Source organism: Carcharhinus amblyrhynchos, chromosome 19 (assembly GCF_965287045.1).
Source record: "Carcharhinus amblyrhynchos chromosome 19, sCarAmb.v2.hapA, whole genome shotgun sequence".
Classification (NCBI taxonomy): Eukaryota; Metazoa; Chordata; class Chondrichthyes; order Carcharhiniformes; family Carcharhinidae; genus Carcharhinus; species Carcharhinus amblyrhynchos.
In genome coordinates, this window is record NC_137342.1 from 39,007,061 (window position 1) to 39,034,650 (window position 27,590).

At 41.5% G+C, this 27,590-nt stretch overlaps 2 protein-coding genes across 2 annotated transcripts in view; one reads left to right on the forward strand and one right to left on the reverse strand.

Annotated features, from left to right (window-relative positions):
* The window catches only part of slc35b4 (solute carrier family 35 member B4), a 31,776-nt gene extending 14,184 nt beyond the window's left edge, over positions 1 to 17,592 (forward strand). The window contains exons 5-10 of the mRNA XM_080207648.1: positions 355 to 436; positions 3,142 to 3,202; positions 7,521 to 7,630; positions 8,498 to 8,573; positions 10,240 to 10,315; positions 11,798 to 17,592. Of these exons, the coding sequence (XP_080063774.1) occupies positions 355 to 436; positions 3,142 to 3,202; positions 7,521 to 7,630; positions 8,498 to 8,573; positions 10,240 to 10,315; positions 11,798 to 12,035 (643 nt within the window). The 3' untranslated portion in view covers positions 12,036 to 17,592. The remainder of the gene's footprint in view (positions 1 to 354; positions 437 to 3,141; positions 3,203 to 7,520; positions 7,631 to 8,497; positions 8,574 to 10,239; positions 10,316 to 11,797) is intronic.
* A 4,930-nt stretch (positions 17,593 to 22,522) lies between these two features.
* Positions 22,523 to 27,590, reverse strand: part of lrguk (leucine-rich repeats and guanylate kinase domain containing) — a 145,931-nt gene continuing 140,863 nt past the window's right edge. Inside the window, exons 19-20 of the mRNA XM_080207899.1 lie at positions 23,120 to 23,292; positions 22,523 to 22,793 (exon numbers count right to left, since the gene is read on the reverse strand). Coding sequence (XP_080064025.1) covers positions 22,576 to 22,793; positions 23,120 to 23,292 — 391 coding nt within the window. The 3' untranslated portion in view covers positions 22,523 to 22,575. The remainder of the gene's footprint in view (positions 22,794 to 23,119; positions 23,293 to 27,590) is intronic.

The window sequence follows — 27,590 nt, forward strand, 5'->3', positions numbered from 1 at the left end:
AGCCTACTTGTGACTAATAAATAAACGTTGCTTTACTTTTTTTCACAAAGGAAATGGGTAGCAAATGCTGGTCTTGGCAGAAATGCCCACATGATAAGAATGAATTACTGAAATCTAAAGGTTTAGTTTTATCTGAGCGCCTCCGCAGGTCTTGCTAGATTAACTCGATTTAGCTTGAGATTCCTAGTACCTGCACGACAATAGAAGCACCTAACTGATGGTGTGGTCAGGAATCTGGGTCCAATTTGTGGAAGTACTGTAACCCATTCTTCATCTATTGTCATTATTAGTGGTTTTAGAACTGCGAAATGGTCCATCATCAAGCAAGATTCTATATTTTTCCCTCCTCCACAGATACACAGTTGCAAAGTACATTTCAATAATCCTGGTTTCTTTGGGAATTTTCATCTGTACGTTCATGTCGGCAAAACAAGTGGTAAGACAGTGGTTTATCTATTAAAACTTTACATAATAGTTTAGCTGGAATTCACTACTTGAAGGGGTTGTGCAAGCCGATTCAATAGTGACTTGCAAAACAGAATTGGATATGTAACAATCAGCTGCATTTATATAGCACCTGTAATGTTACTTTAAAATTCCCAAGTTGCTCCACAAGAGCATTACAAACAGGTGAAAAGGAAAAAACTGAAGAATTATGGAAATTCCCTAGAGGGGGTCTAATTGGATGGCTCTTTAATAGGAATGTAACCAGCACGATGGGCTGAATGATCTCCTTCCGTGCTGAAAGATTCAGCATTGCAGACAGTTTGATGCATTGTTGTGGATTGGACGCATGATTTTTGCAGGGTGCTGTTTGAGGGTTTAAGCCAATTAAATGGTATCTACCATCCTGGTTATTCAGATGCATCTTTATACCTTCTTGACAAGGAGCTGTGTGTCCTGCCACTTATAGGATTGTACAGGAGGCGAATATGATGTGCTGAGGATTTTTGAAATTATACATGTTCGTTGTCCCGCACTTCAAATGTCAGCAAAATGTTATTGTCACTTGTAGTTCAGGTGTCGTTCACTACAGTGCACTTGACTCTCAATCCTCATTCAACAGGGTCATGCTGTTTGGTTACCTTATTAATCCTCTGAGCTAACGCCTGTTGTCCAGATAACTATCTCATTTATTTTTCAGTCACATGTACCCCATCACTTTCCTGTATGAATAAGAATCAGTCATTTTGTTAACTCTAAGGATTTCTGTATATGTGTGGATGAAATTATAAGAGCCTTTGGCCAGATTTAAAGTATAACCCAGCTTGTTTGCTATGTGTGGATGCTGTGTATATGTTTCTATTACTTGAACAGCAAGGGCTTATCTAGAAATAACAGACTTGCCCTGAAGATAGGAACTTAGAAACATAAAGAATCAGGAGAGATCACCATCACCCACAGGTCACTCCTGAAGTTTGAAAGCTCCTACACACCCATCAATCATTTCTCTGATGAATATTTATGATATTCACCCTTGAACTTGCTGATGCTCGCTACCCCTCATCTGGGCAGTTGTTTCATATATTTATTGCTGACTAATTAATCAAAATTGTCCACCTTTCCTGTTCTGTTCTGCAGTCTGCTCCATCCATCCTGCACTTTTTAGAATTTGTGCTACTAGGACATAAAGTAACTGGGTTACCAGCAATTTCAGAACAAACCACTGGAATCAGGCAGAGAACGTCATGGGTGACTGGTCCCTGCTCACTTGTTTACTGCTTCTGTCAACCTTTTGTGTTCTAATTCTGAGCTATGTAAGTGCATGTTTGAGCAGGACTCAGAGCAAAGAATAGTATAGCACAGGAACAGGCCCTTAAGGCTGCCCCGATATGTGGCTTCTATCCCTCTGTTTGCTTCTTGTTCATGTGTCTTATCAAGATAAACCTTGAAAGTTATTAATGTGCCTGCTTCCACCACCTCCACCAGCAGTGTATTCCTGGCACCCACCACCCTCTGTGTGAAAAGCATTCCCTGCATGTATCCCCTAAACTTAACCCCTCACTTTAAACGTGTTGCTTCTTGTACCTTTCTACCCTGGGAAGAAAGCCTATGACTATCCACCCTATCTGTGTCTCTCAGAATTTTGTAGGCTTCTATCAGCTCACTCCCACCAACCCCCCTGCCCGCCCCCAGCCTCCATCTTGCCAGTGAAAACAATCCAAGTTTATCCAATCTCTCTTCGTACCCAAAAACGCTCTAGATCAGGCAACGTTCTGGTCAGTTGTAGTTCAGGTGTCATTGATGGGTGTGTAGGAGCTTTCAAATTTCAGGAGTGACCTGTGGGGGGTGGTGGTGATCTCTCCTGATTCTTTATGTTTCTAAGTTCCTATCTTCAGGGCAAGTCTGTTATTTCCAGATAAGCCCTTGCTGTTCAAGTAATAGAAACATATACACAGCATCCACACATAGCAAACGAGCTGGGTTATACTTTAAGTCTGGCTAAAGGCTCTTACAATTTCATCCACATATATACAGAAATCCTTAGAGTTAACAAAATGACTGATTCTTATTCATACAGGAAAGGGATGGGGTGCATGTGACTGAAAAATAAATGAGATAGTTATCCGGACAACAGGCGTTAGCTCAGAGGATTAATTAGGTAACCAAACAGCATGACCCTGTTGAATGAGGATTGAGAGTCAAGTGCACTGTAATGAACGACACCTGAACTACAACTGACAATGACCAAAGCATCAATGACCTTCTGAGAGCATGGCAGACTAGAACTGTATGTAATTTTCCAAATGTAGCCTGACGAAAGTTGGACAGCAGTGAGGAGAGTGATCCCAGACTTGTTCCTGAATGTCCTTCAGCCGCTGCCACTCTCACCCTGCCTTTGTAAGCCTTACCCAGTGAGCTCAGCTAAATAAATGGACTAGAGACCTGGAACTCATGGCCTGGAACTGGACAGTGCAAATACTGAGGAGCAACTCTATTGGTGCCAACAATCCTTTTGCACCTGACTTGAGTGGTCATTCTTCAACTGAATGATGATAATGTTGGTAGCCTACTGAACCAAGGGGCATTAAGCAGTTTTGTTAGCGCTACTCGGCGAGCTGCGGCTCCTCTGTTAAGATTCTGTTTTGTGTGAAACTGTTCAACTGCTGTTGCTAATGTTAATTTTCTTTTGTGTTCCAGTCTTCACGTACAAGTACACCTGAAGATGGCAGTTACTATGTATTTATAAAGTGGCTGATGGGTAAGATGATGTATTCATTGCACTTTGATTTTAATTGCACACATAGATTATGGGTGAGCTAGCTAAATACCTGGGGGAGAAAGAGATAAACTAAAGTGGGAGGAGGCTCATGTGGAGCATAAACACTCGCATGGACCAGTTGGGTTGAATGGCCAGTCACTGTGCTGTAATTTTTGATGTAGAGATGCCAGCATTGGACTGTGGTGAACACAGTAAGAAGTCTCACAACACCAGGTTAGAGTCCAACCAGTTTATTTGATAGTAATCTTGCAAGCTTTCAGAAGCGGTGTTCCTTTGTCAGGTGTGTGGAAGGTTCTGATCAGAATTACTGTCACATAAACTGGTTGGACTCTAACCTGGTGTTGTGAAACTTCTTACTGTAATTTCTGTACAGGATATCCTGTAACTGTGCTTGGCATTTGAGCTTGCCAAGAAACATGCTTCATATCCGAGTATATCTGTGCAGATGCAAAATTTAGATCTATCAAAAGGAACACCTAATCTTGAGGAGAAACATAACCTTTCTCTGCCACATTGTTACCCCATTCACATACACAAAGGTAAGCAGACAGTCCATCCATGTATACAGTTAACCCTTACCTGATCAATTGCTTTCCAAATATAATTTAAGCTTATTTTAAACATTGGGTTCCTCTCATTTTGATTAATTTGCTTCACTTCATCGATCATTGTTCGATTTCCTTTTTCAGTGTTGTTGATTACACCAGTAACAGCCTTTATTTATCTAACATCTTTAACGTGGTAAAATGTGTTTATGTAAAGTGTCTATTAGACATAAACTTGATGCCAAGTCACTTATGGAGATAAAACAAAAACAGAATGCTGGAGAATCTCAGCAGATCCGACAGCATCTGTGGAGAGAGAATAGAACCAGCGTTTCGAGTCTGGATGACCCTTCATCAGAGCTTCATCAGCTCTGACGAAGGGTCATCCAGATTCTAAAGGTTGGCTCTATTCTCTCTATCCACAGATATTGTCAGACCTGCTGAGTTTGTCCAGCATTTTCTGTTCTTCTTCCAGATTCCAGCATCCACAGTATTTTACCTTCACTTAAGGAGATATTAGGATAGGTGGCAAAAATATTGGTCAGAGAGGAAAATTTTAAGAGTGCCTTAAGGAAAGAGCTTGCAGCTGAATGCACACTTCAATTCAAACACTCTGACGTTGGATTCATTAGCTTCATTTCTCCATCAATTCTTGTGCCAGATAAAATTATTCCTTTGAAAGAGACCAAATTTGTGCCTCAGCGCTTCTGCCAGAATCTCTGAGACAGATTGGTAATGATGATACCATGTGAAGACAGTGATTATTGTTGGGCGCCTGACTTAAAGCAGTCTCAAGCCTTAGATTTTGAAATTGTGACAGATGGGCTGCGCTAGATGTGACGTGATAGCCCTGGTTTCTGCTTGGGAGAAAAGAACTATAGAAGAGAGAGAAAAAGGCCACACGTTTCTCAGAGGATGACAGGCAATCCATGTGGGACATGAGGTGGATGGTTGCACCATATGCTGTAGAGACTGATGCTACAAGAAAACGATTTATTTTTAAAAGAGAAAATTGTAGATTGAGAAAGATCTGGACAGATGGCAAAGACCACAGGAGAGAAGTACAGAATGAGAGCTTTTCTCTTTTGGCTGTGTTTTGGAAAGTCAACAATTGCATAATAAATAGGAATATTTGAATCACACCTTATGGGATGTGCCTTATAATAGTAACGGCAGATGTAGATGTTATAACTGAAGAGGATGGAATTGAACAGGGGGAAAATTTGTGTACTTCAGGGTGGATTGGTGTCAGAGGTGGGAATTGTGAAGAGGACACCAAAAGAAGCATTGGACTTCTCTCCTTTAGGAAGATTAAGCAGAGTAGGGAGGACTAAAAATATGTTCATAAGAACAAAGGCAAGAGCTTATGAAACAATTGTTATTCCATATTATATGAACCTGAGAGAGATTGATGAGAAAAAGAAATCAAAGACAGAAGTGAGTGAGTAGGCTGAGAGAAACAGTGTTGAGTACCCAGGATATAAAGGAACAAGAACGGTAAAATAACAACATGGTTTGGACATGAAACAAATGTTTATACAGAAGATCCAAGAAAGACTTTGGCTAGAGTTCAAGAATGGCAACAACAGGAATCGCGTTCATGGCTGCCTCAGCAAGGTACATAGAGCATGGAGGATCAAGGGTTACATGTTACAGAAAGGGATGCAGATGGCTAGTGATCAGGGTAGTAGAGAACCAACAACAGTGGAATGAATTTGTGCAGATATGACTCCATTGCTGAGCTGACAGATGGGAATTTATTTTGTTGTTTAAATGAATCAGCTATATTGAGGGCAGGGTGCATCTCCAAGAGCACACTGAGAAATGACCTTTCAGCCTGGACCATCAAAAAGATCAAAGCTGCCTGGAATAAAAAGTGCTGGAAAAGTTCAGCAGGTCTGGTAGCATCTGTGGAGAGATAGAGAGAGAGAGTTAATATTTTGATTCCCATTTGACTTCTTCAAAAACAAAAGGAGGCTAAAAATTGATGGATCTTATGCCATTGAGAAAGGGAGGGGGTTGGTATCAGGCAGGGATAGATTAGAAGGAAGGAGAGATTAAATGACTAAGATGTCATGGAACAAAAGGCAAAGGGAGTAAGTAATGGTTGTAGTGAAGAAATAAAGCATTGGTCTGCAGCATGTGTTAATAGACAGCTCTGTGTGAAAGCAAGACATGAAAATGAGATACAGACTAGTGCTTGACAAACAAAAATCAATCAAATTGGAGGACAGAGTTCATGTTATGTAGTTGTTGAACCCAGTGCTGTGTCCAGAAGACTGAAGTGCCTAGTTGGAAAATGGGATGTTGTTCCTCAGCTTGAGCTGAGATTCACTAGAACAAAGCTGCTTAAAACATAATGTCACTACGTAATACAACGGAAAATCTGCTGTTGCGTTGCATTGCTTCAGTTCTGTTATTTTGTTGTTTGTTAACCATTTTTTGAGAATATTTTGACTATTTCAGCAGATTTCAAGTTCTAGAGAATGCACGTTTCTCATTCACTAAGAGCAGGTTATGGATTAGATATGGTGTTAAAGTTCCTCCACGTATTCCATCCAATAAGTTACCTTAACCCTAATCTTAGAGGTGCACTGTGTCACAGCCATTTCCATTTCTCACACCAACCATCCTTATGATATTTTAATGAGGGGGTGCCCCGGCTATTCATCGGAAGGATGCAATGCCAATCGCACAGAATCAGATGGACCAGATAGCTCATAGGATCGAGCTATCTCTAATTGTGTAATTGTGTTAGCTGCTCTTGACTGCAGCAACAATTGAAACATGTTGATTGGCCCCAGTGTCCTACTGCTAGCCAAGCTCCTTGTTCTCATATGGATGCCAATGACGTGCAAAATGGGTAACGACAAGACTGAGACTACGATAAAGTTCAACTCGTCCAAAAATTTGCAGTCCATAACCCAACAAGCACTAAGTCCCATTCATCATTGTCCCTGAATACGCTGATCCACATAGGCTCCTGCTTAAACAATGCCCTGATTTTAAAGTTCTTATCCTTATTTACAAATGCCTCAGCCCTTTCTATCTCTGTAACCTCCTACTTACTGTGTTTACCTTCTACACCCCCAGACATCTACAGTCCTTCAATTCTGTCCTCTTGGGCACCCTGACTTTAACCATACCTTCAACTGCTAAGGCAATAAGCTCTGGAATTTCCTCCCTAAACCCCTCCACCTCTAAACCTGTCCTCCCTTCTTTACAAAGCTCCTTAAAATCTGTAGCTTTTGGCCATTTGAGAAAGTGCCTCCTTTTTTGTTTGATAACATTCCCCTACGTCGTCCTCCAACCCTCCCCCACCTCAGGAATAGCTTCAGATGAGAGGAGAAAATGAGTCGGATTGGGGTGGCATTGAACAAAACCGAATGTGCCTGCTTTAGAGAGCTTTAAATATTGATCAGCTGCCTGATCTAATATAAATTAATGAGAACATGAGTTTGAACTTTTTACTTGTGGCTGCCAAGTTCTTATGCATCCATGAAGGCAAAAGCTTGGACGTTGTAATCTATAAATTTAAAAAAAAAGTTCCTGTAGATGCTAAGTTAAAGGTTGTCTGAGATTTTAGGATTTCAAAAACTTTTCTGATTATCTCCACTTGCATGTCTTAAAAGGTTTCTCCCACTGGTGTTAGCTTGGTGCTCTAGCCTCCAATTTGCCTCCTCCGGTAATGCTAATCTTCTAATTAAACCGCCCTAAAACATTATTAAATCACTCGTTTTCTATTCCTTCAGGTATTGCTCTGCTGACCTTTGCACTCTTCATGTCAGCCAGAATGGGACTGTTTCAGGAGACGTTATATAAGCAGTATGGGAAACACTCGAAAGAAGCATTGTTTTATAACGTGAGTAATGACTTTGACACTAATGATAGCCTGCTCCTGGTTTCGGTGAAATATTGAGAAGATGCTCCTTCTGCAGTTTGTAAGGGCTTCCTAAGGTTTAACATTGCTTCACGAGTTCTTAATTAATCAGGAAAAATGAAGACTTATTGGAACTGTATCATAGAATCATAGAAACCCTGCAGTGCAGAAAAAGGCCATCTGCACCAACCACAATCCCATCCAAGTCCTATCTTCATAATACCATGCATTTACCCTAGCTAGTCCCCCTGACACTAAGGTGCAATTTAACATGGTCAATCCACCTAACCTGCACATCTTTGGACTGTGGGAGGAAACTGGAGCAGCTGGGGGAAACCCACGTGAACACCAGGAGAACATGCAGACTCCACACAGACGGTGATCCAAGCCGGGAATGGAACCCAGGTCCATTGCGCTGTGAGGCAACAGTGCTAACCACTGTGCCATCCTAAGTTTCTCCAGCTGTGCATTTGCCAACTTTTAACTCTCAAACACCATCTTCTGGTCATTATCTCATTGCTGTTGGTGGGTGCTTGCATTGCACCAATTGGCTGTCACAACTCATACATTACAGCAGTGACGACACTTCAAGGATTATTTAATTGGCTGTGAAGTAATTTGTGATGTCCTGATGCTCCTGCACAGGTTTCCATGTGGCTCTCTATCTCTGAGCAGTTTGGGGCATTCTGTCTGTTTAGTCCAATATGTCTCCCACAAACCATGGTCACATACAAGACAGCACAGGACAAACATAGTCTCAGCAAAAGCTAACTTTTGACTTGGCCTGTCACTAAGTGTTCTTGTGCTGATTCAGATGCTCATTCTGTCTCTCTGTTTCTCTTCACTCAGCATTTCCTGCCACTACCAGCCTTCCTCTTATTTGCATCTGACATTTACAGTCATGGAGTTCTCTTCAGCCAATCCAGTGAGTGCTATTTTTTAATAAAAATATCTTTTAAACTTTAATCTGTTTTCTAAGTTCAATTTCTGTTGGACAGTGATGTATATGAAGTTAAATCCTTATTGAAACAGTGAAGGAGTTGGTTTTTGAGTGGGGTGAGTATTACAGGGGTGTCCCCAGGTGTCACCAAGTAGCAGAGGTAGATAAAGATTGGACTTCTCTCAATCTGAGCTGCGTTTGGGGCAAAGACACTGCAAGGAAATTGGAGCATTTGGGGATGAAGGAATGTTGAAAAGGAGAGGACCACCTGTGTAGACAATGCTGTAAACTAGGAGTGAGTTACAGGCTGGATTCTAATTTAAATAATAGTGGGTACCTGACAACTCATCCAGAGGTCCAGATGGTGGTTGATGAGAATTACTTTTGATACCGAGGAGTGAGCCATAGACTGGAATCTAATTAATTGGGTTTGGGTGGTTTATGTTTGGGATAATGGATCTTGTGGATTGAGTTACAAGCTAGAATAGAATTGAGAGCTTCATACTGGTTAGACTCCACTTCAAGCACACTTCATGGTTGTGATTCCTTTATTATGAAACAGACATGGGAACAGTGGTGTAGCTTCAAAAAAGATCATCAAGAATGATGCCAGAACCAAGAAGGTACAACCATAAGGAAAAACTAAACAGGCTGTGGGGAAACTTTTAAAATTATGAAGATGATTGACTTAATAGACATGGAGGAGGTATTTCCACTGTGGCCCATTCATAGATGTTCGTGAATAAGTCAACTTTTGAAGCCTTAAAATCACTCCAAAAAAGAGATCAACTTATAAACTGAGTGCAAAATTAAAATACTGGTATAGGTAGTCACCATTTTGAAATGACATCTGATTCTGAGGCAATGTGTAGGTGTGTCTTTGCAGTTCAGTCCTTACCTTCTGCTTGATTCCTTATGCCTGGTTATACGATAAATGAAACATGCATTTGAGGGGTGAAAAATTGAGGCTTACTACCAATTCGAGTATAATGTGCCATGGTTGAAAGTGTGCTAAGTGCAAGTTGCCCTGGATCTGGAGAAGGATGTGAACCATAATCTCTGGACCACCCAGACTGACCGTCATCGGTGTGACTTCCTGGAGAATCACTGGCTGGATGAGCAGGTCACGACCATCAAGCAACTTGGCGACCATATCACCAACTTGAAGCATCTGGGAGTCCCTGAAAATGGAATGGAGGAGTACCTGTTTGGCAAGCTGTCACTAGAGGAGAGCACGTAATGTGATAGGCTGACTTGTGTACTGCAATTTTACAGTATGTAAGATAATCATTAATAAACCCAATAAGCAAAGAAATGTAAGGGAAGCACATTTTATGCAGAGAGTGGTGAGGATGTGGAATCTGCACCTTCAAGGGATAGTTGAAGAGGATAACATTAATGTGTTTAAATGGAAGCTAGATCAATACCTGAGGAAAACAAAAATTCAAGTTGTGTTGGTGGAGTGAGATGAAGCAAGGTGGGAAGGAGTTCATGGAATATAAGTGACATGTATTGGCTGAGTGCAGAGTCTTTCTATACTATAAAATCTATGTGATTCCATGCGTTTACATTATCACCTTGAATGTCTGTGTACTATTAGAAACCTGATGTAGGTTTGTGATGCAGTTTTTGTATCATATTTTTCCTACAGAACAGATGGATATTGCACTCCTGGGAATCACTGTACCAATCATGTGGTTTTACCTGATGATGAATGTTCTAACTCAGTATCCTTTTCACTGCCAAGAATCTATTATCATACCTCAGTGACTGTCTTCACGGGGAAGATCCTTGGGATCTAGGTTTGGAGCTGCAGTTTCCTGATCAGAGAACAGAAATTTCTGCCTGCCGTTAAATGGAGTGAAAAATTGCATCTCATATGTTATACATAACATTTGCTTTTACCTCTTTGAATATTTCTCCTTCATTCCTACCCATCCAAAAGTAGTAAGCATATTTTCTGCAATGGCATCTCCTTCCATATGGTGTACTCTATTATTTCAAGGTTATTCCTCATATCCCTCATTCACATGGCGCCTTTATTGATAATCTGATATCTGCAAACATTGTGCAGAGTTCAGAAACTGATCCAATGCTCAGGTTCACTACTTGTCTTCCTCCATGAGATGAGCTGTAACATCCTCCAACTAAAGGTTTGAACATACCTTCCCTAATTCTTCCCAGAAACTGAGTCTTCCGTTCCGTCTTCACTGTCCTGTCACTCATTTAAACTGAATCCATCAATGCAAAAGTTCAGAAGTCCCCGCCTTCCCCCTGTCTGGTCTTAGAAATATCCCCTCTTCGCTGATGACCTTTAATGATGACAAATTCCAAATTTATGTGCTTCTTTCTCAACTGTATAAATTAAACTGTTGTCCCCCTTCTGGGCAAAATTATTCCTCTGTTTGACTCTGAGTTAATTCCTGAATGAGCTCAATCATTGAAATTGCCTAGTTCCATCTCCACAATGTCATATGCTTCCATCCCAATATTGCTGAAACACATCCGTATAATTTTATCCCCAAGTTTTTATCCTTTCAGAATCCAGCCTAGAGAAACTCCAAATCGACCAGACTCCCCTGCTCATATTCTTGAGATAAATTGCTATACATCCCCTCAGCTGAAATATTGCATCCAATTCTGGACACCAGACTTGGGGAATGATGTCAAGGCCTTGAAGAGGGTGCTATGGAAACTTACCAAAATGAGGATGAATGGGAGGACAAGCTGTGTTGTACTCAGAGCAAATATGATAAGGGAGAGACTTAATTGAGGGGTTTGATAGATGGAGAGAACTGTTTCCACTGCTAAAAGGGTCAGTAACCAGAGGACAGGACACCAACTTGTGATAATTGGCATATGAATTGGGTAGGGGGTTGAGTTGGGGGGAGTTTTTGTTAGCCTTCCTGAAGGGAATTGGATAAAGACTCAAAGGAGAGATTTGCAGAAATAAAGAGAAAGAGCGGGGGTAAATGTGTCTAAGATACAATGAGGGCAAATGGGGTCCTGTGTGTTGTATGAGCCAAATTACTAGCAAAACTGGCTGAGCCACTCAGCTTCATTGAATATGATTTGCTTTTCAGTAAATAATCCTAGCAGCCAAATTGAGGTCAATAAATAGGTTATTCCCAGACAAAGACTATTTTGTGAGAGACTGGAAGAATATAGTTGTGTGCAATGCAACAGTCCTTAACTGCTTCCTTCTGCAGATACGTTTGCATCCGTGGTGTTTTTATCCTCACAACAGAGTGTACGTCCCTGACGGTCACGCTCGTTGTGACACTCCGCAAGTTCATCAGTCTAATCTTCTCCATTGTTTATTTCAAGAACCCCTTCACCTTCTGGCACTGGGTCGGGACCTTGGTGGTCTTTATCGGGACCCTCACTTATGCAGAAATTTGGAAAACTTTCACGCCATTGGTCCACAGCAAGAGAAAAGAGCAATAATCCTCTCCATAGCAGTGGAACCAGGATTGGGCTTTCACCCTGAACACTTTCCTTTTAGAAAAATCAGCGCCTGCCAAGAGGAACAAATTTTAATTCCTTCCCATGAAAGCATTATTTTTGGAAATGTATAATTTGCCTCCTCCCTCATTTCCTTTGAACTTCTGACCATGTCTGTGGTTGATATGAAGTTGCTGCCATTAAAAAGGCGCAGAGCCATGTGAAGGCACTGTTAAAATAATGCTTCTAAGTAATTTAGTGACAAGTTTTGAAATTTGGTGCTGTGACTGCTTTTTGTAAAATGTTTTGGCTGCACGATGTCTCTTCATGCTGTTGCTTTAGATGCCGCAGGAGCTGGTCAGGAAAATAATGGCTGGGGGTCTGTTTCTGGCACTAGCCCACACTGACTACCATGGTTTGAAATATAATAGCACCATCATCCTGTCCATAAGCTTGAAACGTGCAGATTGGGCAGACTGATGTCTGATCGGAACAGAAAAATACACAACTTAAGAGTAGGCCATTTGGCCTTCAAGCCTGCTCCATCATTCGATAAGATCATGGCTGATCTGGTTGTGGTCTCAGCTTCTGTCTGCCCTTCACAACCCAGTGTCTGAAAAACCTATCTTACTCACCCTTGAATAAATCTATTGACCCAGCCTCCACCACCACCTGAGGAAGAGAATTCCACACCACAAGATATGGGAGCAGAATTAGGCCATTCAGCCCATCGGCCCATCAAGCCTGCTCTGTCATTCAATCATGGCTGATATGATTCTCATTCCCATTCTCCTGCCTTCTCCCCATAACCCTTGATCCCCTTACTGATCAAGAACCTACCTCTGTCTTAAAGACACTCAATAAACTGACCTCCAGAATCCTCTATGGCTATGAGTTCCACCAATTTACCACCCTCTGGCTGAAGAAATTCCTCCTCATCTCTGTTTTAATGGAGCATCCCTTCACTCTGAGGTTGTGCTTGTGGTGAGCTGACACGTGCTGTCCTTTCCCCTGACCTGTAACAGCCCAATGATTCTCTGCATGAGATTTTGCTTCAAGGTACGTGCTGTACCTGTATGTGAGCTGATAACAGTGCATATCAGGTCAAGTGATGTTGCTGCTTCATCAGTCAACACTTCCTCTGGTCTTTATGTTGAAGGAACATTGGTCAGGAATAGGTTTTAGGTGTTTGAAAGCATAAAGGTGTGGGATTGTGGATGGGTGGAAAGTAAGAGGACATAGTTACACCATCAGCAGTTTGTCCTCATACTAAACTCAGGAATGTTGGGGAAGTGGGATTTCTGAAGGTAGGTACATCCTGGATTGACAGTGGCATCAATAATGCAGAGAACTGTCTGCTGTGGGGGGGGGAGGTTATGGACATGTTGTGTCAATGCCTATTTGCTGCTTCCTCCTGTTACGTGCAACCTTGTCCTGTAAGAGAGGAATGAGTGTTGGTCAGTAGGGCAGCATGGTGACAAGTGATTAGCACTGCTCTCTCACGGCGCCAGGGACCCAAGTTCAATTCCGGCCTGTGTGAAGTTTGCATATTCTTCGTATGTCTGGGTGGATTTCCTCTGGGTGCTCTGATTTCCTCGCACAATCTAAAGATGTGTAGATTAGATGGATTAGCCATGGGAAATGCATGGGGTTACAGGGATGGGGCAGGGTTGGGCCTGGGTGAGATGCTTATTTGGAGAGTCAGCGCAGACTCCATAAGTCAAATGGTCGCCTCCTGCACTGTAGGGGTTCTATGGTTGCATTGTGTTTAGGTAATGTGTTTGTCATTGCTGAATTGCAGGAAGCTGTGAGCTTTGCTCTCTCTCAGCCTTTTGAATCCAGAAGTTCTCATGCAGGTTGAGCACAGTGTGGTCTGCTAAAATGTTCAAATGTCCCACACACTTAAATGACTTGGCCACACACAGCTGTGTGAGGCTTACATCCATTCCTGTGTGAGTGAAATGGAGCATGTGAATATTAGCTATGAGGTTTATTCTAGGATTTATTGATGGGAATGTGGTAATTTGAGCATTGTGAAGTTGGTAGGAGGTGGCCTTAGAAGATGTATTCACTGAAATTCATTACTCGTCTGATGTTTTTGTGACACTGCAGCCAAATCCCCGATATCAGACTCCTGGAATTTGCCTTGATGATTCAATGCTCCCCTGCCTCACCTGTCTATCTGAGAAACCACCTAGCCCACTGATCCGTTTCCCCCAAAAACACCAAGGCCTCCGCTGTAGATCTCCCTCTCTGGATTGCTGCCCAATAACTTCAATTCCTTCCTGCTTGGGAGGTTTGCCCCAGACAATTCCCACACCTGCTGCAGCAAGAAACAACTTCCCTTTAGGAAATGCAGGCTAGTTTGAAATGGTATTGGGCTTGCATTAACTTTTGCTGCCTTCTGAGCATGTAGCCACAACAGTCTGCGCACAACAGTCAGGCGATTGGGCAGACGGCATGGTGTGCCCTTATCAACCCCATCAGGCATGGAACAATTGAACTTCATAATCCCTATCCAGCCACTGGGCATTATTGAATTTCTAGCCCTTTATTGTTGAAGACAACTAGGTTATTCACTGAGGATCTGGGTTAACGCACAGTGACTGGGCAGTGCAGCGGGTTAACGCACAGTGACTGGGCAGTGCAGCGGGTTAACGCACAGTGACTGGGCAGTGCAGCGGGTTAACGCACAGTGACTGGGCAGTGCAGCGGGTTAACGCACAGTGACTGGGCAGTGCAGTGGACCTATTCTGCTCCAATATCTTAGAGGTGTCAAGTCACTATTTGTGCAATGTAGATTTTATTGTACAAAATAAAGATCAGCAGTATAATAAATGTTATGCTGTATTTTATATATTGTATGGAATTGACTGAGTTAGATAGATTGAAAAAACAAACCTAAGTAGAACTTATCTAAAAATAAACCAGATATATATTGTGTCCTGTTGGAGCAAATCTCTTACTGATTGTTTATTATTTTTGTGTTGAAAAGGTATGATAAAAGTTGTATTACATTCACTGAATCTTTGCTCAGTTTCCAGTGTTACAATGAAATAGGTTGAATATCAATAGGATCTTTACTGCACTTGAAAGAAAATTAATTGTGAAGGACTTTAAAGTCTGAATGTGAATGGTGCTCTATAATTATACTTAATTTTATAATTATTTGCTTTACATCTGTTGTTATGTAGGGATCTTCAGAAATGTTGACACTAGTTTTTTCGTTAATAGGCAGTTTTCTGAAATGGAAATTGATTGCTTACTTGCTCGTGCTCCTCTCATCCTTTGAAATCTGCTTGTTAAACCATAGTGTAAAGTCAGTAACCAAAGAGCAGCAGCAAGTCTGTCTTTTCCAACTCTGTTACCATGATTTATATGCTTTAAAATTGCTGCCTAGGGATAAGCATTTTGTGTGCTGCCCTCCCTTCATAAACTGCTAAGTGGGCGGTATTCCTCATTTATGGTGTCAGCTCAGGTGAAGTTACACATAATGTCTGCCTCTGGCAGTTCAAAAGCATAAAACAATTAACACAAATGACTTGAGTGGTTAAAAATGCAGATGTTTCCCTTCATAACAACTCAGCAATATTATCAGTAGAAGAGCCTTTGTCTCAGTGAGGCTGCTATTGCAGTAGGTAAGTTGATGGAGAGGATTCTTAGGGATAGGATGTATGCGCACTTAGAGCGTTGCGATCTGATTAAGGATACGCAGCATGGCTTTGTCAAGGGGAAGTCTTGTCTTACAAATCTGGCAGAATTCTTTGAGGAGGTGACAAAAACGGTCGACGAAGGACGAGCCGTTGATGTCGTCTATATGGATTTCAGTAAGGCGTTCGACAAAGTCCCTCATGGTAGGTTGGTACAGAAGATTAAAGCTCATGGGATATGTGGTCAGGTATCTAGATGGGTAGAGAACTGGCTTGCAAAGAGGAGTCAGAGACTAGTAGTGGAGGGGTCTTTTTCTAGCTGGAGGTCTGTCACTAGTGGGGTGCCGCAGGGTTCAGTACTGGAACCTGTTTGTAGTGTATATAAATGATTTGGAAGAGGGAGTAGGTGGTGTGATCAGCAAATTTGCTGACGACACCAAGATGGCTGGATTGGCGGGCAGTGAGGAGCAGTGTCTGGCAATACAGCGGGATATTGATAGGCTGGTTCATTGGGCAGATACATAGCAAATGGAGTTTAATCCGGATAAATGTGAGGTGATTCATTTTGGCCGGAATAATGTAGGGGGGAGTTATATGGTAAAGGGTAAGCCTGTAAGGAGTATAGAATCGCAGCGAGACCTGGGGGTGCAAGTGCACAAGTCTTGTGCACTTGAAGGTGGCAGTGCAAGAGGAGAGTGTGGTGAAGAAAGCCTATGGTATGTTAGCCTTTACAGGAAGGGGTATAGAATATAAGAGCTGGAGTCTAATGTTACAGTTGTACAGAACATTGGTTAGGCCGCATTTGGAGTACTGCGTCCAGTTCTGGTCGCCTTGCTACTGGAAGGACGTGGAGACTCTGGAGAGAGTGCAGAGGGGGTTTACCAGGATGTTGCCTGGTATGGAAGGACTGGGGTATGAGGAAAGATTGAAGAAATGGGGGCTCTTTTCCCTTGAAAGACGCCGACTGAGGGGGGATCTAATAGAGGTATATAAGATTATGAAGGGTATAGATAGAGTAAACAGAGGTAAGCTATTTCCTATGATAGAGACACGTAGGACAAGGGCCCATGGACTTAAGGTGAGGGGGGAGAGGTACAACACAGATATTAGAGGGAGGTTTTTCACAACACAGGGTAATGGGGGTATGGAATGCTCTGCCAAGTAAGGTGGTGGAGGCAGACACACTAGAGTCATTTAAGAGTAACTTAGACAGGCACATGACTGGGTTGGAGATGGGTAGATATAGGAGATTGTTTTAAATAAGGGTCATTAGCATTGGGGCATCCCTGGTAATGTAAATGGATATGGTATGATAATGTTTTTTCTCTTTTCATTCACAAGTTTTAAGTCGGTCCGCCTTGTGTTCAACGAGGGGCGTACACGCGATGGGTCGTACTGGGGCTGCTCTTGGTTGTTCGAGATTGGCCTAGTGCTTCATGTCGTTAGTGTATGCCTATACTGGGCAAGACGACAGCTCAGTGACTATCGCTGATTGCTGTGCAGACACATGGATTTGGGCCAGTGTCTGTGGGAGTTTACGCATTCTCCCCGTGCTTGCGTGGGTTTTCTTCGGGTGCTCCGGTTTCCTCCCACACCCCAAAGATGTGCTGTTAGGCTGATTGGCAGGAATAAATTGTCCCTAAATCAGATTCCCTCAATCTGGATGGCCATAAAACATTAGACAGGGGTCGTGGGTGGAGAGGGGGACTGGTGGTGTTGAGATGGCGGCGTGGGCTCATTGGGCCGAAGGGCCTGTTTCCCGGGCTGATTTTGTTCTTTGTATCTCTGTCTGAAATCCCCTAATTTTTAATATGGGTATTTTTCAGCCTGCTCTTTTGTCCAATCCTGCACTGACCTGTGGTGCAGTGCAGTATGCTACCACTTACCTCAATAAAGTTCATGCTGTTCAATTTGCTTGTGTCTAATATATCAGCAGAAGCTTGGCTGACTTTGGCCTAAGGTTCACAGATGGGGAAAAACGGTGAAACTTCTAAATAACTGACACTGGTCCAAAGTAAAGTTCCATTATAAGTTATGCAAAATCAATTTTGAGGCCAGTGATAAACCATTGGTCTTTCCTTGTTCATTAACTTCCAGCTATTCCTCAGCATTATGTTTGTTGTAGTATCCCACAGGGAGGAATGAGTGGGGACTTCAGTGTGCCCAAACCCTTAGGCAAACTCAGCTAAGTGTTAACACACTGCGGGATTGGGTGATGCAATAGGTCATATGGCCTGAATGACTTGGGGGTCATTGATCTGGAGTCCTGTGTTTAAGGTAGCTAATAGGAACATAATTTTTTTTTTCTCATAACTTTTGATTCCATTTGCCCCAAGTGCTATAGCATAGTAATGTAATCCTCTATGTAAGAGAGATTACCAGAACTACAGGCTAGTTAATCTTACATCAGGTGACAGAAAAATGCTGGAGTTTATTCTCAAGAAAGTGGTATCATGAATCATAATATGGTTAGGCAGAATCAACCTGGTTTTGTGCAAGGGAAATCATGTTTGAAAAATCTATTAAACATTTTTGAGGATGTAACTAGCAGGGTAGATAAAGGGGAACCGGTAGTATTTTTGTTTTGATTTTCAAAAGGCACTTTATAAATTACAGCACAAAATTTTGCGACATTAGATGTGGGCACGTGGGGGTTGAGGGTAATATATGAGCATGGATAGAAGGTTAGTTAAAGGGCAGAAAATATACAGTAGGAATAAATTAAGTAAAAGCAGCAAATGCTGGAAAAGTTCAGCAACTCTGACAGCATCTGTGGAGAGAGAAACAGAGTTAATGTTTCAAGACCATGTGACTCTTCAGAGCATTAACTTTCTCCTCAGATGCTGCCAAGGCTGCGTTATGTATCCTAACAAGTTTGCTAACAATCCAAAACCAAGTGGGAAAGTCAGCTGAGAGGAGTCAATGGGCTGAATATTGCTGGGTGTGTCACAAACCCAATATTGGACTGATTTCTGGATCCTGATCACACAGAAAGAAGTCTTGCACCTTCCAGTGAAGTTTTACAGGATGCAGCCAAGTAGGGATGGCAGGCACTTCAGGAAATGCCAGCCCCATTTTTCTGTTTGTCAACAGCCCTCATTGTCACAGAAGCAGCCCAAATACAATGGGGACACCATCATTGTCAGGAGCGTGACTGCCACACCCTGTCAGTCCCAAGACTACTCAAGGTATTAGTCTCCAGGAATTCCTCAAACAGTGCAAACCCTTGCTATGCAAATTTATATCAGCCTTGGCATTTTATGATGGTAAAAATTTAATTTCATTGAAATGTCATTGAGCTCTGCCTCTGAGATTACTGGCTTTCGACATGGTAATGCTGGTAAAATTGCCTTCTAATAAGAAAGTTGTTGATTGAACCCTCAAAAAGTTTGTGTGGCTTCCTATCTCAAAAAAAACACATTACCAATGTCAGTTTCAACACACCCTCAGAAAAAGTAGCTGGAGGCAGGAACACGCTGACAAACTAGCCAATATATTTTGTTTTGAAGTTCCTCAGCTTCCTCTATCTCTAAACCCAAGAAGTTAGGGAAAAAAACCTACAATTTAGCCTACAAAGAAATTTAAATAGGTTGCGTGAGCAGGAAGAGGATGTGTAATGGAGACATTATTCATTTTGATAGATAGAACAGAAAAAACAACTCCAGATTCTCCTCCAAGTCACATACTGCTCAAATTTGGACATAGGTCATTATTCCTTAGCTGTGGCTGGATTACTACAGGGAGCACCTACCCTACACAAGCTGCAGTGGTTCAAAAAAGCAACACCGCAAGGACAAATAGGAATGGCCAATAATCACCGGATTTGCCACTAATGCCCACCTCTCAAGAATGAATTTGAATGTGTTTGTATGCACCCTATATTTTACTGATGGCAGAAATTATCCATCGCTCAATGAAAACAACCAAAAGCATATTTCCACCAGCAAATTAATTACCCTGCTCTTACTTTAATTTGTTAGATAAAACAAGGACTAAACCTGGGCACATTCCCTAAGAATTACACAAGCTTCCACAATTTTATGGAGGAGGTACTGGAGGGAGGTACGAAAGTGCCATAGGTGCGGCATCTTTCATATGAAACCTTGCAGTGACTAGCAACTTATGTCAGGCCTGTGTGGTCCAGGCTTTCTTACCCATAGCTGAAGGCAAAGATAGAATAAACAGCTGTTTACAGACCTCTAATTCTTGGTGCGATTCCATGAACAAGATATCTACAAGGGCAAGTGAGCTGAATTATTTGTTCATTGATTTTCCAGAATGGATTTTATTAAAGTTTTTTTAAAATGAGGAATTTATGCTCAGAGAGATGTCTGCAGCAATTTCAGGATAACAATGACCATTAGAAGTCTGGTCCAGTTAACTTCAAACAAAAAGGCAAACCTTCGCAGTTTATAATCTCTCATAATGGTGATAATGGCCAAAGCTTTACGAGTCCTAACACAATGATTTTGACAAGTGAATAGCAGTTAACTTGACACCAATATCTCCAAAAACCAAAGGAATCCCAATTCCAATTCAACACCTAGATTCCAGACTTGGGAATTATACATCAGGGAGATAAGTGACGTGACCTAACCCAAGCTGTACTAATCTGGATTGTTGGAATGAGACACCAACAGTTCGTTTGCCTTCCAAAGTGAACAGGGCTCCAGACGACAACCTGTGCTGTCTACCCTCAAACCGATGGTAGCAGGAAGACCTGAGACCCTCATCAAACCTGCCAACACTTGGAACTGATGCCTCCAGAATACCTCATTGTACACGCTTACACCTGTTGTTCAAGTCTGGCTGCTGAAAAACGAAGAATTCTACAACCAGTCAACTTACCCTCGGGTGGAACCTTGACTTGAACCTTGACAGTTGACTTCTGATTCCGGATTCTAAACACATAAAAATCAACATTTGTATTTTTACTGTAATTGTGTTCTGACTCATCTTTCTTTTGCCTTATCTCCTATTGTGAATGTAAAAAGGGGTGGGTATTATGAAACCCCTCTCACCTGTGTTTGTGTATAAAAAGAAACTAACCCTTTTATTTTTATCTTGCCTTGAGTTTGCTACACAAGTTATTAGTAGCGAATTTGAACCTTTCTAAATGTAAAGGTTGGAGAAAATACTCCACTGTATATAAAGGGGAAATCAGAATTTTAAAAAGTGGCTTTCTGTTTACAAACAGTGGGGGGAAATCGGAGGAGGTTTAAGTTGACTCACCCTGTTGTCCATGACACAGGTTTATGACCTTTATAAGACCATGAGCCATAGAATTAGGCTACTTGGCCCATCAAGTCTGCTCCGCTATTCAATCATGATTGATATTTTCCTCATCCCCATTCTTCTGCCTTTCCCCCATAATCTCTGATCCTCTTATTAATCAAGGACCTATCTATCTCTGCCTTAAAGACACTTAATGATCTGGCCTCCACAGCCTTCTGTGGCAAAGAGTTCCAGATTCACCAGTCTCTGGCTGAAGAAATCCCTCCTCATCTTTGTTTTACAGCATTGTTCCTTTAGCCTGAGATTGTGCCCTCTGGTTCCAGTTTTTACTAATAGTGGAAACATCCTTGCCACGTCTACTGTATCCAGGCCTCACAGTATGCTGTAAGTTTCAACAAGAACCCCCCCCCCCATCCTTCTAAACTCCAACAAATACAGACCCAGGGATCTCAACTGTTCCTTTGATGTAGCTGGATGAAAATGTAGAGGAGTGCTGTTTTGACTTTCTGCTGCTGGAGGTTAGCCTCATCTGGCACACACATTTGGGTGTATGCTGCCCATTAATTTCTGATGTTAAATTTGACGGAATGAAAATCATCCCTGGACCATAACTGAATTTTCAAAAGATCAACCAAGACTTCTGATTGTAGCGCAAGAGTGAATGATTATTGTGTGCACTATATTTACAGCCTACCAATATTTAGGTGTGAGCAACCGGATTGGGAGTTTAGCCAGTTGTGACTGATATTAATACAAGGGAGAATACAAAAATGTCAAAGTGCCTGTATAATCCCTCACAGGTACTTCAAGTAAACCAAGGAACACATGATGTTTACTCTATCCCAATATCCGCCTTGTTTGTCAGACCCAAAATTATGTTGAAGTTACACAGAATCAAGCCAATTGGCTCAAGTGGTCTATGCTGGCATTAATACTCTGAATAAGCAATAGAAGCTATTTAAGCTTAAATATAAGATGGTGAGAGAAGCTTCATGCACCAATGCTATTTGATATTGGCATAGTGGGAAGCACTGCTGCCTCACAGTGCCAGGGACTCAGGTTCGATTCTTGGCTTGGGTCACATCTGTGCAGAGTTTTCATGTTCTCCTTGTGTCTGTGTGAGTTTCCTCCGGTGCTTCAGTGTCCTCCCACGACACAAAAGACATGCATTGGCCATGCTAAATTTTCCCTCCGTGTACCCAAACAGGTGCCGGAGTGTGGCGACTAAGGGATTTTCACAATAACTTCATTGCAGTATGAACATAAGCCTACTTGTGACACTCATAAATAAACTTACTTACTTCAATTATTCCATGTAGCAGCAAGTTCCAAATTTTTTTCCACTTTCTGGGTAATTAATTTTCTCCTGAATTCCCTACTGAATTTATTAGGGAGAACTTAAATCCTACCTCTTGTGACTAAACATTTGGTCACCTTTCCCAAATACCTCCTGTCGTGGTTCGGTGTCAAATTTTTCTGATAACTTTCCTGTGAAACACCTTGCAATGTTTTTATTCATGTTGAAGCCACCACATAAATGGGAGTTGTTGCTGATGGAGCTGGAGGTAGAAAGAGATAAATAAAAAGCAACGTGCCAATAACAAAACTTTTAATGTCGGTATTGCGGGGACAGTTTTAAATCTGGAATCAATGAAATTTCATTTCAATGTACAAATAGCTGTCTGTGCGCTTCTGGGGATCTCAGCTCTTGTTCGCCCTGACGGAATTGGAGGCAGAACGGGCTTGACATTGGATCCAAATCGAGCAGAAGGAACCCGAATATTTTGGACTGAAGGATACTTGAATTTGGTAAGATTTATTTCTTCTGTGGAGCTTTCCACGTTTTCCTCTTGAATAATTTGTAAATAGCTCTGATCTGCAGGATATGAAAGCAAATGTTTCAACCAGCTGTCTTTAAAACTTCTCACCACTCTCTTTTCTGCTTCCCCTCCTGAAATGCACAGAGATATATTTCTACTCTTTAAAACAGAATGGATATTTTTATCCATAAGAATTAAGGAGACTTGTAGTTTGCAATATATTGCAATTATTTGTATCCTTAAATGTTTACAATGTTCAATCTTTATCATTTTATACCTTTTTTTAGCCTGAAAATTCTATTAATTTCTCTTCTCCAACCCCTCAATTCCCCCCACCATGCCTTAATTTAGCAATTACCATTGTTGCATTAAGTAAACAAACCTTCTATTGGTTTCTTGTAATCTCGACTGGCCAATGACTTATAGCCAGATAGCATTGTCCGAGAGGCTGTATCTATAGAGGAGTCACTATCTAGATCTATAGTTTTGGTCAATTCCGAAAATACTTCAATTGATGAAAGCGATGACTTATCAGTGGCATGGGTCACTTCAGAGCTGGTGGAGAAAACAGAAACATGTTTAGGGGTCAGAAGTGTCATGGAAGTAGTCAATCCTTTATCAATATTTCTATTTTACAAGCGTAAAAACATTAGTGGGAGCCAAACATTGTTTTGTGTTTAAAACAGCCCAAGTTGATGGTGGTCTCATGCCTGCCTCCTGAATGATCCTCTATATCCTTGAAACTATATTCATCTGTAAGGCCGTTGAGAATTCAGACTCTACCATCCTTTGGAAGAAATGTGTTGCCAAAAAAAATTGGGTCAATAACATCAAGAGTGAATTTCAAGAGTTGGGCCTTGAAGGAATAAGTCAAATCCAAAATGATTTGTCCCTGGTTCGTGGTTCTATTAGCTTGATAAAAATATGAAAATCTAAAATGAAATATTGGAAATACATTATAGGTTCATCAGCATTCAAACATAGAAAAACCTTGGTTCAATGTATGGGGTGCCCTTTATCAATAGGATACAAAATTTAGTGTGATAAATCACATGCCCATTATACAACTTCCTGAATTTCATTTCCATTGATTTTGATTCACTAGTTTACTGCCCAAGCAAGGTGGTGAAAATAATACTTTCCCCCCACCCAACTATTATGTCAGAACCAAAGAAGCCTGAAATTCAGTTTTTTTTTTGTTTCCAGGCAGTAGTAATAAGCTTGTTGTTTCTTCACCATTTTAAGTTGGAAGTAAATCAATGCACCCTAGATTCTGGTACAGTACTGTGTGTTCTTTCTATCATGGCACATCAGATGCCACATATAAGCAATTAATTCTTCTAATTAGGTGCACTTATAATCTTGTGTAGCTTCTAATTTGCTGATAGCTTTGTATTGAAGATTTGTTTTTATTAAAAAGGGTCAGAAATTTAAATTGATGAACTGATGTGATTTCTAATTGGGAATTCTAAATGTACTAATCAGTCACCAGAAGAAAGTGGGGTGAGACTCTATGGAGAAGGCAGTTAGTTTTGAGCCATAGCATCCATTTTTTTCCAGACAACTTTAATGTTATGTGAAGCTATAAGAACCTTGTACATATGTATATAATGTAAAGGTACCTTTACACGCTGTTTTTGAAGTACATAGAAACATAGGAATTAGAAGCAGAAGTAGGCAAATTCAGCTCGTCGAGCCTAATCTGCCATTTAATCAGATTATGGCTGATCTCTCCCTGGTCTCAAATCCACCTCTCCACCTGTTCCCTATATCCCCTTGTCCCTTTTTTTGTTAGAAATAGATTATCTCCTTCCTGAAATCATTCAACAATTCAAACTCCACCGCGCTATTGGGCAGCGATTTCCACAAATTCACCACCATCTGGGTGAAATAGAATTATGTATTTCAAATAGAGTAGAAAAATGCAAAGTGAAGGGACACATTCCAAGAACAGCTATACCAGAAAAGGCTGAAAATGTAAAGTTGATCAAAAGTGATAGCAATAATTTAGCCAGAGATCCTGCTTGATTTTCACATTGAAGGATGAATGTGGATCATTTTGATGTTCAGATCAACAACATTTCCTAGTTTATTGAATAAAGTAACACATTATTTAATTTTCGCACATTGAAAATTCTCAATACGTACAATTGAAGCAGTATGTACAGCCATACAATATACGTACCATCACATAATATATGTGAATGATATATATGCAAAGAATGGATCAAGAGTGGAACTTATTATTCAGTAGGATAACTTTTGCACACCTGAACTGTCAATATGTTTTACCCATTAGCGACATTCCTATCTTCACTCCTACTGTATCACCACACTCCCTAAAGTATATAGGTTTATAGATGGATATCTTTTAAAAACTGTTTTAAATGATCATTGCAATCCACGATTGATTAAAAAAAAAGATGAATTAATTAAAAGGATTAAGGAGTATTAAGTTTAGGTAATAAGTTTGAAATTCCATGTTGCAATTAATTGCATTGGGTTAGCTAGACCAATAGGGCCACAGAGGCTAGGGGCAGCACAGTGGTTAGCACTGCTGCCTCACAGTGCCAGGGACCTGGACTCAATTCTTGGCTTGGGTCACTGTCTGTGCGGAGTCTGCATCTTCTCCCCATGTCTGCATGGGTTTTCTCTGGGTACTCCAGTTTCCTCCCACAGTCCAAAAGACATGCTGTTGGCCATGCTAAAATTCTCCCTTAATGTACCCAAACAGGCGCCAGAGTGTGGGAATCTAGATGATTTTCACAGTAACTTCATGGCACTGTTAAGGTAAACCAACTCGTGACATTGATAAATAAACTTTAAGCTCTGTCTTATCAATGGAATTTTACAACTATTAATTGGGTTAGCTAGTACAATATGGCCACAGAAACTGCATGTTATTGCCTGAATTTTACAGTTATTAATTGCGTTAGCTAAATTAATATGTCCACAGAACCATTGTCTTGTGATGCATATCTTTCTGGTGGGGTGGGGGGAAGAGTATAAATATGGCTGCTGAAACCTTCAATTCTGACAGGAAGACTTAACAGCTTGATTCTACACTTGCCAAACTCCATGTGGTGACTGAAATATCCTGCAATAATTGGCGTAGTCGGCAGGATCACCACAGGCAACTGAGGAACTGGTTGGCTGGATACACTACACTGCAAGGCTGTGCAGTAAGCAATGATGACCAAGGCAGGACAGGGAAATAAAGATTAGGGCAGGTCAGAATCACCCCTGAGATCTTGGGCCAGTAAAGCTGTCCTGGAAATGAGTCAGCTCCAAATCGCAGAAGTGCGGGCCAGAGGCAAGGGGGAACATTAGATATGTCTGGGGATTAAAATAATACAATTGGGGACCAGAAGGGTCTATAACAAAGTTTGTCACTGATAGGCACAAAAAAGGTTGGGAAAAGATGAGGAAAAGGGATAGGATGTTAGAATGTAGCCACCAGTGTCAATTTTGTATTGCATGTAATGTGACCAATGATAAAAGCTGTAAGGGTCAACTGACCCAGTAAACCATGGAACCAATTACAGAATGATGTAATAGCCAGCTATTAGGATGTGGACCTACATTTTACAAGATCTGGCCATTATTGTCTTCCTTTAAGTGAACCCAAATTATCAGATCAAAGGATTCATGAGGCATTAGTGTTGCTAACAGACAACAGCATGATGGACAAAAAAAAGATTATTCTGAAACTCCATAAGCAGTTTGGTCATCCAGCACCACAGAGACTGACAGCACTACTGCAGTGTGCAGGTGTGCTGGACAAAGGAAATGCTGCTTAGGGAGGCGAGAGATGAAATTGCTGGGCCTCTGATGCAAATCTTTGTCTCTTCTTTGGACACAGGTGAAGTCCCAGAGGACTGGAGGATAGTGAATGTGGTACCGTTGTTTAAAAAGGGTAGTAGGGATAACCCTGGTAACTATAGGCTGGTGAGTTTGACGTCAGTGGTAGGCAAGTTGATGGAGAGGATTCTTAGGGATAGGATGTTGCGCATTTAGAGCATTACGATCTGATTAGGGATATGCAGCATGGCTTTGTTAAAGGGAAGTCTTGCCTTACAAATCTGGTAGAATTTTTTGAGGAGGCGACAAAAGCGGTTGACAAAGGACGAGCTGTTGATGTCGTCTCTATGGACTTCAGTAAGGCGTTTGACAAAGGCCCTCATGGCAGGTTGGTTGAAAAGGTTAAGGCTCATGGAATACAAGGACAGATATCTAGATGGATTGATAACTGGTTTGGTAATAGGAGACAGACAGTAGTAGTGGAAGGGTCCTTCTCTAGGTCGAGGTCTGTCACTAGTGATGTGCCTCAGGGCTCAGTACTGGGACCTCTTCTATTTGTAATATACATAAATGACTTGGAAGAGGGAGTACGTGGTGTGATCAGCAAGTTTGCAGATGACACCAAGATGGCTGGACTGGCGGACAGTGAGGAGCAGTGTCAGGCAATACAACAGGATATAGATAGGCTGGTATACTGGGCAGATAAATGGCAGATGGACTTTAATCCTGATAAATGTGAGGTGATACATTTTGGGAGAAATAATGTAGGGGGGAGTTATATGATAAAAGGTAGACCTATAAAAAGTATAGAAATACAGAGGGACCCAGGGGTGCAAGTGTACAAGTCTTTGAAGGTGGCAGTACAAGTGGAGAAGGTTGTGAAGAAAGCTTATGGTATGTTAGCCTTTACAGGAAGGGGTATAGAGTATAAGAGCTGGAGTCTAATGTTGCAGTTGTATAGAACGTTGGTTAGGCCGCATTTGGAGTACTGCGTCCAGTTCTGGTCGCCTTACTACCGGAAAGACGTGGAGACCCTGGAGAGAGTGCAGAGG